At 40.1% G+C, this 16,431-nt stretch overlaps 1 protein-coding gene across 17 annotated transcripts in view; it reads left to right on the top strand.

Annotated features, from left to right (window-relative positions):
* ZMYM4 (zinc finger MYM-type containing 4) overlaps window positions 1–16,431 on the top strand; it is a 135,265-nt gene that overhangs the window by 26,611 nt on the left and 92,223 nt on the right. For 13 of the 17 annotated variants that reach the window (XR_006742221.1, XM_045584872.1, XM_036444171.2 and 10 more), the window contains exon 2: window positions 9,505–9,550. The exons of 1 other annotated variant lie outside the window; for it this stretch is intronic. Coding sequence is in view for 8 of the 16 variants with exons in the window: in XM_045584872.1 (XP_045440828.1) it covers window positions 9,505–9,550 (46 nt within the window). In the remaining 8 variants the exon portion in view is untranslated. Of the gene's footprint in view, window positions 1–183; window positions 246–9,504; window positions 9,551–16,431 lie in introns of all 17 variants that reach the window. 3 more of the 17 variants (XM_045584867.1, XM_045584864.1, XM_036444184.2) reach the window with 1 other exon arrangement.

Raw genomic sequence — 16,431 nt, 5'->3', positions numbered from 1 at the left:
TGCAGAGTTCATAAGGGCAACCCAGTCTCTCCTCAGTCAAGTGAGTATCGGCCTTTGAATTGATTAGGTCTGTCAGCGGCAAATATATGTGACTTCCACTGTGATGACTCAAGTCAGATTGGCCCCCAGATTTAGGCATTTTTGTGTTATATAGATTAAACTGCCCATCTATTTCCTTCCTAGGAACATCGTGATAAATTAGCCACTGCCAAAGATCCCTGCGGGTCAAAGCATTCTGATTACTGGTATGTCCCTTCTGCCCTTATCTGTAGGCTTAAGTGCTGTCCCTTGGCCTTACTTTGGGACCCCACAATCCTCAGTGAAATTCAGAGAGCCCATCTCAATAACATTCCCAATAGTAATACCAAAAGAAGCATCCACACAGCTTTTCAAGTATGCAGATCTTCCCTAACCAATATACTAGTGTACCAGTTAATAATAGCGAATTTTGTAATCAAAGAAAACATGATAATTTCAAGAGAAACAACAGAAGTGCTTTATTCAAAATAATGTCCATCACTAGCTATACATTTCCCCATCTTTCAGGTAATTTGTATATACCTTTCCAATATAACTTTTCTTGTTTTGAGGCAAGCCATTCAGAGATCCAATTTTCCACTTCGTATGTTTTGAAGTTCCTGGCAATGCCGGGAATGTCAGCGTATTTAGGGTCCGCCATGGTGGCAGCGAGGCGGGTTTGGGGGATCGGGGCCTCGGCGAAACCGGGGCTGGAGTTCGGGTGGGGGAAGAGGCTGGGTCTGGGTCCCGGGCTAAGGCCCACATGCGCCTTTAGACTTCTGCCTTCCATAGCTCCCCTGAGTCTCAGTGTGGTTTCTCTTTTCCTGACAGTCCAGATTTCCCCTGAGTGAATTTGGGTTCCCAGAGTCTTTCCCCGGACTGGAGTTCAGTGTAGTCAGGAGCTTCTGTCTTCCTCCCGCTTTAGAAAGCCAGCTGTGCACTCAGCCACCCGTCCTCTCCATGCACCCGTCTCTGTACCTCAGCCTTTTGCAGCTCTTCTGAGTCTCAGTGTGCTTTTGTCTTTCCTTCTAGTTGTAGAATTTCCACTCAGCCAGCTTTCCTGTGTTTCTGAATGGTGTCCGTTTTGTCTTTTAGTTGTAGTTTTGATATTGTTGGTCGAGGCAGCAGTTTAGGTGTTCACCTATGCTGCCATCTTGGTTTCTCCTAAAAAATATATTTTATTGATGTTTTACAGAGAGGAATGGAGAAGGATAGAGAGTTAGAAACATCGATGAGAGATAAATATCTCTGTTAGGACACAATACCAAGTTGCTGGCTTGATCCTTAGTGCGGGGTGAGCAAGAGGCAGTGGTGACCGCAGGTGGTGGGGCAACTCAACGTTTCTCTCCTCTCCTCTCTAAAACCAATAAAAGCACATTTAAAAAAAATTAAGTGCCTATGCTCTTCAACTTCTATATATATATGATCAATTCCAAGAAGTAGTTAAGAAGTTTTATATAATATAATATAATATAATATAATATAATATAATATAATATAAATACACACACACATATATGTATATATAATATATATATGATCAAGCATACAGTCACATAAACACACACTGTCATATAAGCCAACTTATATATACTATGATAACTATAATATTTGGAAAAAAGTTTGAAAGCAACCTAAGTGCCCATCTATTTTATAATACACACACACACACACACACACACACACACACACACACACAGTTAATATGCTAAGTTCCTTCCCACTGTTGGATCAGTTGCTATGACAAGCACTAACCACCAGGGGGAAGGCGCTCAACACAGGAGCTGCTGCATATGCACACTTACCATTTACAGAGAAATGGCAGTGTGGACCTGGTCTACAAAGCAACACTTGGCTTCCCTCAAGTGGGACATAGGCCTCGTAACCATCCTGGAGCGACAGCCCACCAAATCGCAGCTGATGCCACTGAGACCCCATGGTGCAAAATGTGGCTCAACCCAGCCCAGCCTGCAAATGGTGGCTGTAGGTGCACCAGGTAATGATTTCACATTCTATGTTGACCAACTATTGTCACAACGTACTTCTGAAGCTGAAAAAAAGTGATGTAGTTGACAGAATATGTCTGAAGAACAACTATTGGCACAATGTACCTCTGAAGTTTAAAGATGCCGGAATATGTCAGAACAACAGTCATAGTCAAGTACTAACAATACAGCCTTCATAGTGAAAATGAGGTAAATTTGGTTGCAATTATTGAACATAGTTGTGGTGGAATGACTGTTACATGTCAATTTTGCCTATCCCTAAATTTCTCTGATGAAAAACCATCTGATGGAAAATTTACTCGATGTTGTAGCAAAGGCAAAATTTTCCTAAATGATATGAGTTTTGTAGAATACCCAGCATATTAAAAAACATTAATGATAAACGAAGATTCTGATATTATATGTTTTATAGAAAATACTGGTTTGGTAAATATTTCTTTTTGCTTTTGCTTCAGTGATTTATTATCACAAGATTGTGACCAAACATAATTGAGGCTGAAGTATTAACAAGATCTGCAGAAGGAGAGGTTGTTCTTATTCTAAGAATTGATTTGTCCCCATCTGACACTGGCCTTCCCATTTAAATTAATTCAAAGACAGTTTCACGTGATGCCAGCATTTACATTGACTATTAATAAACCATAAGGACAGCCAAAACCGGTTTGGCTCAGTGGATAGAGTGTCAGTCTGAGGACTGAAAGGTCCTAGGTTCGATTCCGGTCAAGGGCATGTACCTTGGTTGCGGGCACATCCCCGGTAGAGGGTGTGCAAGAGGCAGCTGATCGATGACTCTTTCTCATCGATATTTCTAACTCTCCCTTCCTCTCTGTAAAAATCAATAAAATATATTTAAAAAAAAACCACTGCATTTTTAATATATATATTAAACATATGCAGTGTTTATAAAAAAAATCATAAGGACAAACTCTAAACAGAGTAGGAATATTCCTACATGAACCCGTTTTTGGACATGGTCAGTTATAAGTTGCTTTTTCTCAAGTTCGAAGAGTGTGTGACATTAATGTTGTAAATACTTCATCACAAGGGAAATTAGTGAAGCCCTCTAAAAGTATTTTTACATTTGGATATTCTTTTTACTTTTATTTATTTATTTTAATATATTTTATTGATTTTTCACAGAGAGGAAGAGAGAAGGATGTGCCCACAACCAAGGTGGGCCATGCCCTTGCCCGGAATCGAACCCGGGACCTTTCAGTGCGCAGGCCAAAGCTCTATCCACTGAGCCAAACTGGTCCTGGCTCTTTTTACTTTTATTCTTTCAGATGTCCTTGATAATGGTTTTGTCTCCTTTCCTCTTACCCTACTTCCCTGTTTTGTGAGGAAATTGAGTTCTTCATAGTAGTGATTTTTTTCCCCCTTTGTAATGTTATATTACCTATTTCTTCTCTGAAAAGTTTTATAATTTTTTCATAATGATTTTATATATTTTTTTAACTTTATTTTTCAGAACTTTTCATATGTAGTTTTATTGTGAATTGTTTTTTCCCCCATTATATTTTAAATAATTATTGCTGGTTCATAGGAGTGCTCTTGATTTCTTGAACATTGAATTTTAAAAAGAGTCACTTTATTGAAATGTATTCTTACTCCTAAAACATTTTATTCTTTTATCTTGGACTTTTAAGTAGACAAGCATATTACCTGTAAAAAATTAAAAAAAAATTTTTCTTTTCACTGTTTTTACTTTATATACAATATATATATTTTTCTTATGGCATAGACTAGAACGTTCACAACAAGGGAAAATAGTGATAATATTACCACACCTGAACTTTGAGTTGAGAACAATTCTAATAACATATCTATACTTTGTAGGAAAGATTGTTGTGGTTGATTAGTAGCAGATGATTTGTAGTGGAAGGTGAATCTTAGTAGGAAGAAAGTGTTAGGAACGAAGTATTGACTATCCTTTAATACTAGAGGCCTGGTGCACGAATTCGTGCACGGGTAATTTGGCCTGGTTTGTGATTGGGGCCAATTGGGGCCATCTTGCACAGTCTAATCAGAGCTGTCGAGCTGGAGAAGGACTGCAGGAGGTTGGTAGGCCAAGGAGAGACCTCAGGGAACTCCAGGGAGTGTCCGGCCCTCTTACCCAGTCCCCGATTAGCTGGACTGCAGCAGCAAGCTAACCTACTGGTTGTAAGGTCTGCCATCTGCTGGTCAGTGTGCATCATAGCGACTGGTTGAGCAGTCAACCAAATGGTCGGCCAGTTGGACAGTTAGCATATTATTCTTTTATTATATAGGATTTCCTTGTTAATTTGACTAGTAATTTGAGAGAAAAATTCTTTAGCATTCTAATTACACTTATTTCTATGTATTTGTGAAACTATCAAGTGGAAAAGCCTTCATACAATACTTGTGAAAATCACACATGGTCAAATGACATGATTATTAAGAAAAGCTGGGGAAAAAAACGAATTTGGAGTATATTACTAAATTAAAAATGACCTTCTTGTATGTGCAGATACAACTGCTACTGTCATTTAGCATCATTTCTCCTATATTTCTGTAGTATGTTAATAAATGTTATCCTTCAAAAGGGTCCTGTGGTCAAATATGTTGGGTTAGTTTTGTGTGAAACAAAGCAGTACCATGGTCAGGTATGTTTGGGAAATGCTGGGTGAAACAAAGTAGTACAGGATTCTTTAGTTTGACTTCTTAGTGTTTAATTAATTAACAACCATTATAAATTACAAAAAAAGATATTTGTATTTCCTACTTTAATTTGATGACAGAACTTTTCTCAGAACATCTTGCGGGTTTGCATAACAAATGCTGAGAAATGCAAGTTACAGCATATGGTTAATAAAAAAGATTGAGAGATTATGCACTATAACACATCCTCAAATGATTTATTTCATTCAAGATCATTTTCTTATAACTTTCACATGCCATAAGAACTTAACTTGTTTATACATCAACCCGCTTATGGTAAAATTGGTCTCGTTATTCATCATTTCACTTAACGTCGCAGAACCTATCAGTGATGTTAAGTGAAGACTTAATATAAAATATGCTTAGGTGTATGGGTATACCAGGATGTTGATTGTTCACGTTAGTGTTGATTTGGAGTTTTGCAAAGTTCTTAAGAGATGTTAGTATGTTCTTAGCAGTTGTTTATTGAGAGCATGTTTTGGCTACATTTATTACTATAAATATATTGTATATGGTCTTCTATTTTGTAACATAAAAGTGATTTTAAAAAATAAGGTGTTTTGTGTGTGTTTTTTAATAGTTAATGCACGTATTTCTTTTTTAAAAAAATAAATCTTTATTGTTCATATTATTACAAATGTTCCTCTTTCCTCCCTCCCCCTCCATTGCTTTCCTCCACCAGGTTCCCACCCTACCCTCTGCCTTTTCCTCACCCCCCCATTGTCCTCATCCATAGGTGCACAATTTATGTTCAGTCTCTTCTCACATTCTCCTCTCCCCTTTTCCCCAATAATCGTCAGTTCACTCCCCTTCCATACCTCTGATTCTATTCTATTCAACAGTTAATATTGTTTTTTTTTTAAATTTCCTTGGTTTTTAGATTCACTTGTTGATAGTTACATATTTGTTGCTTATAATTTTTATCTCTATTTACTTTCTCTTCTGAAAGAACCCCCTTCAACAATTCATATAATTCTGGTTTGGTGGTGATGAACTCCTTTAGCTTTTTTTTATTTGTGAAGCTCTTTTCTGTCCTTCGATTCTGAGTGATAGCTTTGCTGGGTAGAGTATTTTTGGCTGTAGGTTCTTAATATTCATCACCTTGAATATTTCTTGCCATTCCCATCTGGCCTGCATGGTTTCTGTTGAGAAATCAGCTGACAATTGTATGGGTGCTCCTTTATAGGTAACTACCTTCTTTCTCTTGCTGCTTTTAATATTCTCTCTTTGTCTTTTGCTCTTGGAATTTTAATTATGATTTGTCTTGGTGTGGTCCTCTTTGGATTCCTTTCGTTTGGGGTTCTGTGCGCTTCCTGGACTTGTAAGTCTAATTCTTTCACCAGGTGGGAGAAGTTTTCTGTCACTATTTCTTTCAGTGTGTTTTCAATATCTTGCTCTCTCTCATCTTCTGGGACCCCCATAATTCTGATGTTGGTTCGCTTGAAGTTGTCCCAGAGGTTTCTTACATTATATTCACTTTTCTGGATTCTCTTGTCTTCTTGCTTCTGCGGAGGAGTGTCTTCTGGCTGTTTGTGTTCCAAATCTTTGACTTGATTCTTGCGATCTCCCATTCTGTTTTTAGGACTCTGTATAATGTTGTTTTTTTTTTTTTTTTAAATAAATCCTTATTCATATTATTACAAAGCTTCCTCATTTCTTCTCCCCTCCACCAGGTTCCCGACCCACCCTCTGCCCTTTCCCCACCCCCATTGTTCTCATCCATAGGTGCACAGTTTATGTTCAGTCTCTTCCCGCATCCACCACTCCCCTTTTCCCCGAGAATTGTCAGTCCACTCCCCTCCCGTATCTCTGATTCTATTATAATCAACAGTTAATATTGTTCATCAGGATTTTTTACTTTTCTTTTTTTTAAATTAATAAACTTTTATATTTTTAAAAATAAATTTTAAAATCTAATAATTTTAAACCTTGTTTTTTCTGCCCTGGGAACTGAGAGGCAAACTCGTGTACATGTAAACTTGCCCTAAGGCTATCAAAAGGCGTAGCCATTCAAATGTAAATGAACACATTGTTTAAAGATAGTTGCTGGCTGGAATTGGGTTACCTGTTCTGGGTGGGAAGGGCTTGTCCTCCCCTTTCTCCATTAAAATTAAGATGTTAGCTTTAAAACCTCTTTTTGGCAAGAGACCTTAAACTTTCAGAACTTTAAATTTTTTAGGTCGTAAATTAACTACTTAGCATTTTCTCAAATCAATAATACTTTCACATGCCCAAGCATATACTTCACACAAAAGACACTTCCAAATGGATCAATCAACCTCATCCAGACCCCACACAAGGCACTCACAGATCAACACCCCAGCGCTACAATAACTCAACACATCTAGATCTAAGCCTTCATCACTTGATCCAGCAGACCCTCAAGTTCCCCCAAAAGTTTCCAGCCGTGTCTGAGTAGCAGCCCTGGGGCATGGGCTGGCGAGGAGCGAGCTGTTTCAGGCCGCCTCCTCCGGGCCTGGCCTCTGTTGCTCCGGTCCAGTCCAGAACCAGCTGCTCCGAGTCTGGCCGCTGCTGCTTGGAGCCTGGCTGCTCCCGGCCTGGCTGCTCCGGGCCAGGCCGCTCCCAGCCTGGATGCTCCGGGCCAGGCAGCTGCTGATCTGGGCCTGGCTGCTCCTGACCCGGCTGCTCTGGGCCTGGCTGCTCAGGGCCCGGCTGCTGGCTGCTGCTGCTGCTCCTGTCCTGGCTGCTCCCGACCTGGCTGCTCCGGGTCTGGCTGCTCCAGGCCTGGCCGCCATGGGCTTTGCCACCCCCAGGTCTGGCTGCCACTGCCCCAGGCCTGGCTGCTCTGGGCCTGGCTGCTGCTGCTCCAGGCCTGGCTGCTGCTGCTCTGGGTCCTGGCTGCCTGGCCACTCTGGGTCTGGCTGCTGCCGCTCCAACATTCTGTCGTTTGTTTTTGTTGTTTTTTAAAGCATTTATGTTGCAATGTTGGCTGCTGAGTTGAGTTCTGTCTTAATCTTCGTTTTTTTAAGATCTTCTTTGTATTCTTTCTTAAGTAATTTTTACTATCTTGCTATATCTTGATTTGTTCACATTGAAAACTTCTTCGGTTTCTTCCTTCTCGTCCTGGAAGCTCAGCAGGCTGGCCTGTGGCGCCCCTTTGTTCTCCATGGCCTCTTGTGAGGCTTTGGCCTGTTGCAGGGGTCGGCGCCTCCTAGGAAGCAGCCCCTGGCCTCGGCTTCGTGGCCCGCGATCAGCGGTCGAGGGCCCAGCGGTCTAGGGTCCAGCAGCACCTTTCCCCCCGGGGGCCCTGAGCCCTCCTCCTTGCCGGCGCCCGGCTTGCTGGTGCCCGGCGGCGGCTCCGCTCCTCATCGCGTTCTTCCCAGTTTGTAGCTTTTGTCTCCTTCCCGCTAGGGCAGTCTAGCATCTGCGCACAATGTGCGCGACTCCGGGGGCTCTGCTTCTCGCCGCTCCCCTTGGATTCTGCCTCACAGGTCCGTCTCCCTCTGTTTGAGCCTGGGTCCCCAGGGTCTGGCCTAGAACTGGGGTTCACAGCAGTCGGAACTGGGGCTCAGCCCAGCTGGAGCTTTTGTTTCCTTCCCGCTAGGGTAATCTAGCATCAGTCAACATTCCGTCCTCTGTGCACAATGTGTGCGACTCCGGGGTCTCTGCTTTTCGCCGCTCCCCTGGAATTCCCCAGGGTCTGGCCTAGAACTGGGGTTCAGAGCAGTCAGAACTGGGCTCAGCACAGCCGGAGCCTTTGTTTCCTTCCTGCTAGGGTAATCTAGCATCAGAGTCAACATTCCTTTCTCTGTGCGCAATGTGTGCGACTTCGTGGGCTCTGCTTTTCGCCGCTCCCTTGGGATTCCGCTCACAATCCCGTCTCCCTCCGCTTGAGCCTCGGTCCCCAGGGTCTCGCCCAGAACTGGGGTTCAGCGCTGTTGGGTCTGGGGTTCATCACAGTCGGAGCTTTTATTTCCTTCCTGCTAGGGAACGCCAGCCAGGCACTCAGCCGCCCCTCCTCTCCGGCTTCGTCCTCTCCGCGTGCGCCACGTGTCTCTGTACTTTAGGCTTTTACAGCTCCTCCGCTCTTCCTTCTGGTTTTCTCCTTGCTTCTCATTGTAGAATTTTTAGTCAGTCTACTTTCCTGTAGTTCTGGGTAATGTGCATTTTATATTTTAGTTGTATTTTATTGAAATTGTTGTGTGCGGCTGAGGCTAGGTGTTTACCTGTGCAGGCATCTTCGATTCTCCTCCGTATTTATTTATTGAATTTTAGTTTGTGGGTTTTGCCCTGTTAACTTTTTATGTTTATTCTAAACTAAAGTCCCAGTTCATGAAAATTCATACATTGGAGGGGCGTCACTCAGCCCGGCCTGCTCTCTCTTACAGTTTAGGAGCCCTCAGGCAGGATGCAACTTAGTGATTAGGGGAAGACGATGCCCCATCACACCTCTGCTGCTGCCACTGCCAGCAGCACAAGCCTCAGCCGGTCCTGGTTACCTGCGCCTATGGCTGGCCCTGGACGGCTAGGGGCCTGAGGGTACTGGGTGTTGCAATCTTGTTTCTGTGAGCACTGCCATTCTTTGAGGGCATGGCAGTCAATTAGCATGTTCCCTTCTTATTGGCTGTGGGCGCCTCCATCTTTGGGGTAGTGTGAATGTCAATTAGCATATTCCCTCTTTATTAGGCAGGATTTTATTTTATACTATTCGATGGTATTTATAGTTTTGTAAATTTGAGTACTCTGGGTTGAAAATTACTTTTGGGGGAGTTGGAGGGATACTAAAAAAATGCTAGAAGAATATGATGGTAATGTTATTTCTCTCTTTTTGCTTTTTCAGTTTGAGCAGAAAACTGGTGCAGTTTTTGATGAAATTGTAGAGAACTGTAAGTACCATTTTAGAAAAAACCCCAGTTGTTCTTATATAGATAATAACAGATAATACAGTATATAAGCATAGATAAAACATGTATCTATAACTGATTTATCTAAATCAGTTAGATTTATTTGAGATCTCCTCACAACTTCTTAGTATTTTCAGCAAGTTAATTTGAATTGTAAACCTTAATTTTTAAGGTTGAAATATAGCCACACTTTGGATATATGTGAAGTATATAAAAGTTTATATACCTCTTGGTAAAGGTTTCTACTTTGTTTAAGGGTATCTTAATTGTCTCTTTATATTTTTTCCCCATGATACATGGTTTTCAACAAAAAAATCTGTTTCTTATAAAAGTAATACATTCAGTTCTACAATATAAAAATGCATATAGTTGAAAACACAAGCCTTTGTTTTTTACCATTCTCCAAAGATAACCAGTTTTAAAAGTTTAATATATATCTTTCCCAATATTTTTCTTTGAATGTATGTATTTCTATATATGGTAGGAGCGGTTTATGTATGTATGCAGGGAATTATATTAATTTTTCTCATTTTTTAACTCAACTGCCTAGATATCTTTCTATGTCAGAGATGGATCTACCTATTGGATCCTTTCTAAAAGCTACTCAGTATTTTTTTTGGTATGTCTATACTATAAATTGTCCTCTTTTATACATGTGAACATTATTTTTAATTTTTCTATATTACAAATAATATGCAGTATGTATCCTTATACACATCTTTGTGTACTTATTGAAGTACATCATAAGTCATTATAGGAAATTCATGCACTTATTTTTATTTATTTTTTTAAAAATATATTTTATTGATTTTGTACAGAGAGGAAGGGAGAGAGATAGAAAGCTAGAAACATCAATGAGAGAGAGTCATCGATCAGCTGTGTCTTGCACACCCCCTACTGGGGATATGCCCGCAACCAAGGTACATGCCCTTGACCGGAATCGAACCCGGGACCCTTCAGTCCCCAAGCCGACGCTCTATCCATTGAGCCAAACCGGTCTCGGCTCATGCACTTATTTTTGAAGGGTAAATTTTGTCACCTATAATTCCTAAGTCAGGAAATGTGTATTTCTTTTATTTCTTTATAAGTTTATTTTGACAAGATTTGTGGGAACCATTTTTCTCTTTGAAATTAGGTAATATTGGGTGATAAATTAGGTAATATAAACAGTTTTTATACTACATATTGAGAGGTAACTAGCTCTCATGATCTTTAGTAGATTTAGTTGTCTTTTTTAAAAAAATATATTTTATTGATTTTGTACAGAGAGAAGGGAGAGAGATACAGAGTTAGAAACATCGATGAGAGAGAATCATCGATCATCTGCCTCCTGCACACCCCCTACTGGGGATATGCCTGCAACGAAGGTACATGCCCTTGACCGGAATTGAACCCGGGACCCTTCAGTCCCCAAGCCGACGCTCTATCCATTGAGCCAAACCGATCTCGGCAGTTGTCTTTTTCTTGTATGCAAGCAAGTAAATTAGGCTTTAGCTAGCTTCTCCAGAAGAAACTTCGGAAGTGTATTGGAGTACTTCACAGAATTTAGGGAGGGTAGAGAACAAGTTTTTTCCAGGGAACTCAATGAGACCATGTCCTGGCTCCGTCTGTGCTGCCCAAAAGCAGTTATGTTCCAGTGACTTATTTCTTCCCTATGCTCATTTTAAATTTCAAGTTCCTAGGAAAAAAATTATGATTGTACCAACTTAGATTTGATGTTTATCTTTGACCCAATCATCTATGATCAGGAAAAGTAAGGATACAAAGTAAAACGTTGTTAGGAGATATCCCTCAGTCTCTACTATTCACTTTCATCAAATAATTTTTGATTACCTTCCTCTGGACATGTCTTTGCTCAAGTTTATATACTGGTAGCGATAGAAACTAATCACATAGGTTTCTAATGAAGGTTTGAATCAGGTGCTTGGTTTGTTAAAGATGTTGAATAACAACTATCTTAAAGTGGTATCAGGAATCTTATTGCATTAACTAAACTCCTGTACTTGGGCCCCTATACCAAGTAATCGGAGTTTATGTTTCTGATGCCTGGTGCTTTTCTGTTCCAACCCTACTTTAAGGATGGAGGTTTACAAGCAGGGAACTTGATTCCAAATCTTGAGTGCAAATGGTATAGTAAAGATTGCCCTATATCTCCTCCTTTCTGGTAGATTATCATTAAGGGGCTGTTAAAGGCTCTGGAGGCAGAGAAGTATGTAACTTGGAAGGGGAAAGTGGTCTCTCTCCATAAAGGGGATTCAAAAACATAACTACCTATTCATTAGATATTAAAGGCAGACTGCTACATAGATGGTGTTTAGGAAGCATCTAATTACAACGAAGGTCATTCAAAGTATACCATTTTGTCTTGGGGTATATCCAGAAAAAAGGATATTCACTGTTTCTCAGGCTTCCCCCAAGTGGGACACAGGCCCCACCACCACCACCACCACCACCACCCCAGAGCGGCAGGCCACCAAATCGCAGCCCATGCTGCCAAGACTCTGAAACGGGTACTGTGGGTGCCAGGTAATAATGTCATGTAGCAATGCCTGGCTTTTGTTCCTTAGTGACAGCTAGCCTCCTTGCAGTTTCTTCAGCCCAGGAACACCACTTGCTTTATAGCCAGGTGCAAACATTTCACACTTTAACCAAATGTTTATGAAGCATTTTCCCGTGCCTCATCTCATTTGGTCCTCACAGAAGTCCCGGAGTAGGTAGATAGGAGACTCTGTGGAATCCTATTTTCTTTTCATTAGCTGTAAAAACGAAGATTTAGAAAGCTTAGAAACTTGTCCCAACTGAAAAGAAGAAAGAAATGGTGGTCCTTGAAAATGACTTCAGATTTTCTCACTGCACAGAATATAGTCAAACACTGCTGCAGTTAAATATTTTACCCTTTGTTCTCCCTGTGTGATCTACAATAATAATCTGCTTTGTGTTGATAATTACTGCTGTGTTGCTAACAGTTACCTGAAAGAGAAGTTGGGATGCTTCACTGGGCTGGAAAAAATTTAGCTAAATCAGAAAGCAGGTATAATGAAGCAAGTTTATTCTATATCTATAAAAGGCTAAGTTGATTTTTACATGCGCGATACATATAAAGCTCTCGCTGGTGTAAATCACAAGCATGTGTTTTGATCTGTCATTGTGGATCGTGAATTTGGTTGACACTTCTATTATAGAGAAAAGTGAATAGTGATATTAAAATATTTCTTCTAATTAATTTCCTTATAATGTATGAATTCGTGCACTGGGTCACTAGTTAAGAATAGTACCATACCTACCATATATTCATTGGCCAAGATTACCAGGACATGGGGCTTCAGATATTTGTTTTATAGATCAAATAGATCAAATTTAGCCATTCTAGGGCATAGCCCTTCTGAAAAGTTCAGCAAAATAGAGTATCTACTAATTGTTGATACACATAAACTGATAGAGCTTAACACCATCAATGAGGAATTTGGGAAATTTGGTTCAAATATGAAAAAGCTGTATTGATCTATATTCAAAGATGTAGTGTTTTCAGTGAAAGAGATTAAAAGAAAAAAGCTTCAACATTCCATGCAAATCAAAGAGAAAGTAGGGCTTTTCAACTTCTAGTTCATCTCTCAGGATTATACTCCACATAGGGGCAGGATCTTTGACCACATGAGGGCAGCCATCTTGTTTATTTGTACAATATATTACTCTTTTATTAGATAGGATAGAGGCCTGGTGCATGGGTGGGGGCCAGCTGGTTTGCCCTGAAGGGTGTCCTGGGTCAGGGTTCCCTTGGGGTGTGGGGCGGCCTGGGCAAGGAGCCTGTGGTGGTTTTCAGGCTAGCCATGACCCCCGATGACCCAAGTGCAGGACCAAGTATCTGGGATTTATCTTCTACAGTTGAAACTTTATAGCCTGGAGCAGAGCCAAGCCTTCTGCTCTCTCCATGGCAGCAGCTATTTCTGTTGGAATTTATTTATCTTCTATAATTGAAACTTTGTAGCCTGGAGCAAAGTCCTGGTCCTGCCAGGGCTGTAGAAGCTTGGCTTCCTCCATCGCCAGGGGAAACCCTAGGCTACTGTTCTCTCCAGCTTTGTGGCTGCAGCTATTTCTGTTGGGATTTATGTATCTTCTATAATTGAAACTTTGTAGCCTTAAGTGGAAGCCTGAGCCAGGCAGGGTGTGTGGAAAGCTTGGCTTCCTCCATTGCCAGGGAAACCTAAGCCTCTAATTTGCATACTTGCTCCTGGTTAGCTTGTGGGTGTGGCTTATGGGTGTGGCTTGTTGTCATAGTGGAGTGATGGTTAATTTGCATATTGCTCTTTTATTAGATTGGATTTTTTAATTCCAAGTTGTAGTCTCCTTCTATATTGCAATAAGAGTTGTTAAGGTGAGTCACAGTAATCATGGTAAAGGATAATTCTGAAACGAAATTCAGGTATACATTAAAAAAAAAGACACTTGGTCATTCAGAAAATTTAACTTTTAGAATGCATGATCTAAAGTTTTTTTTTGATAATATAGTGTAGGGGGTTTTGATTTCTCTTGCTTTATTTTCTTTTCTTTGTGTCAACTTTTCTGAAACAAAAGTTTTTAACATAAATATTTTAACATCAGGGTTTTTAGTCTTGGTTAAAAAAATTTTCCTTACACCTTGATTATGTGCTATTCTGGAGTTTCTTGGAATATTAGAAAGCTGTTTTTATAAAGTGGTAAATAAACAAAATAATAAAACATGTGAGCTATTTAAAAAATGGCAATAAAAAAACCTTGGATTCACCACCCAGCTTTAAAAAAAATGTACATTATTATCATGCCTTTGATGGGAGTTCCTCAGTCTAATTTTGTTTTCCTCTCTAAATAGCGATTATCTTGAACTTCGTTTATTTTTTGCTTTTCTTTATAATTTTTACCACATTGACATTATTAATCAATATATAGGTTAGTTTTGCTTGTTTATGAACTACACATATATATATATATGTGTGTGTGTGTGTGTGTGTGTGTGTGTGTATTTATTTATTTTTAAATATATTTTTATTTTAGAAAAGAAGGGAGTGAGTGGGAGAGAGAGAGAAAGAGAAACATCAGTGATGAGAGAGAATCATTGATCAGATGCCTCTTGGATGCCCCTCTTGTACGTTTTGAAGTGCTATTCGGAAAGTGCATGGGCCCTGGCCAGGAATCCACCCATGATCTCTTAGTTGATAGGTGAAAGCTCAACCACTGAGCCACGCTATCTGGGCTTCATATAAAATTTCTATTTAACTATCTTGAAGAATCTGAGGAACTGCCATAATGTTTCAGTAGTGGTTGCATCATTTTACATCAGACAGCAGTGCACAAGATTTCTAATTTCTTTACATCCTTGCTAACTTGTTACTTTGTTTTTTTTTGTGTTTTTTTTTGTTTTTATTTATTTTTTTTTGTATCGTTAAATACTTGTGTTGAATACTTTATTTATTTATTTATTTTTTTTAATAAGTTTTTATTGTTCATATTATTACAAATGTTCCTTCCCCCCCCCACCATTGCTCTCCTCCACCAGGTTCCCACCCCGCCCTCTGCCCTTTCCCCTCTCCCCATTGTCCTCATCCATAGGTGCACAGTTTATGTTCAGTCTCTTCCCACGCCCCCCTCTCCCCTTTACCCCAAGAATCGTCAGTTTACTCCCCTTCCATACCTCTGATTCTATTATATTCAACAGTTAATCTTGTTCATCAGATTTTTTTAATTTCCTTGGTTTTTAGATTCACTTGTTGATAGTTATGTATTTGTTGTTCATAATTTTTATCTTTGTTTACTTTCTCTTCTGAAAGAACTCCCTTCAGCAATTCATATAATTCTGGTTTGGTGGTGATGAACTCCTTTAGCTTTTTTTTATTAGTGAAGCTCTTTATCTGGCCTTCGATTCTGAGTGATAGCTTTGCTGGGTAGAGTATTTTTGGCTGTAGGTTCTTGCTATTCATCACCTTGAATATTTCTTGCCATTCCCTTCTGGCCTGCATGGTTTCTGTTGAGAAGTCAGCTGACAATCGTATAGGTGCTCCTTTGTAGGTTACTACCTTCTTTGCTCTTGCTTCTTTTAATATTCTCTCTTTGTCTTTTGCTCTTGGAATTTTAATAATGATGTGTCTCGGTGTGGTCCTCTTTGGATTCCTTTTGTTTGGAGTTCTGTGCGCTTCCTGGACTTGTAAGTCTAATTCTTTCACCAGGTAGGGGAAGTTTTCTGTCACTATTTCTTTCAGTATGTTTTTGATATCTTGCTCTCTCTCATCTTCTGGGACCCCCATAATTCTGATGTTGGTTCCTTGAAGTTGTCCCAGAGGTTTCTTACATTATCTTCAATTTTCTGGATTCTCTTGCCTTCTAGCTTCTGTGGAGGAGTGTCTTCTGACTCTTTATGTTCCAAATCTTTGACTTGATTCTTGTGATCTTCCCTTCTGTTTTTAGGACTCTGTAAAATATTTTTTATTTCAGAGAATGTATTCTTTATTTCTTGTTGATCCCTTATCATTTCTTGTTGACTCCTTATTAATTCTAGTTGATCTCTTTTCATATCCTCATAGGCCTTATCCATCTTTTCTAGGAAATTCTTGAAAAACCTTATAAGCGTAGATTTGAACTCTATATCCAGACGCTTTTTGTCCTCCATTTCTTTCGTTTGTGATCTATTTTGTTGTCGCATTTCGCAGTTACAGATGGGACGGGGTTTCAGGGTGGAGCCTGCAGCTTTGGCTTCTGTCAGCCCCGCCCTATGCGGGTCCTTCAGTGCTCGCTGCTGCCGGTGCCTCTGAGAGAAAGGTGCCCTCGATTTTCGCCTGCTGCCAAACAGTCTATGCTCTCCCCTAATGAGCCCGGTATTGGGGTTCAGTTCAGTT

This window comes from Pipistrellus kuhlii, unplaced genomic scaffold, assembly GCF_014108245.1.
Source record: "Pipistrellus kuhlii isolate mPipKuh1 unplaced genomic scaffold, mPipKuh1.p scaffold_m20_p_2, whole genome shotgun sequence".
NCBI classification, from domain to species: Eukaryota; Metazoa; Chordata; class Mammalia; order Chiroptera; family Vespertilionidae; genus Pipistrellus; species Pipistrellus kuhlii.
Note: the sequence above shows the minus strand (reverse complement) of the source record. Positions and strands in the feature narration are given on the sequence as shown.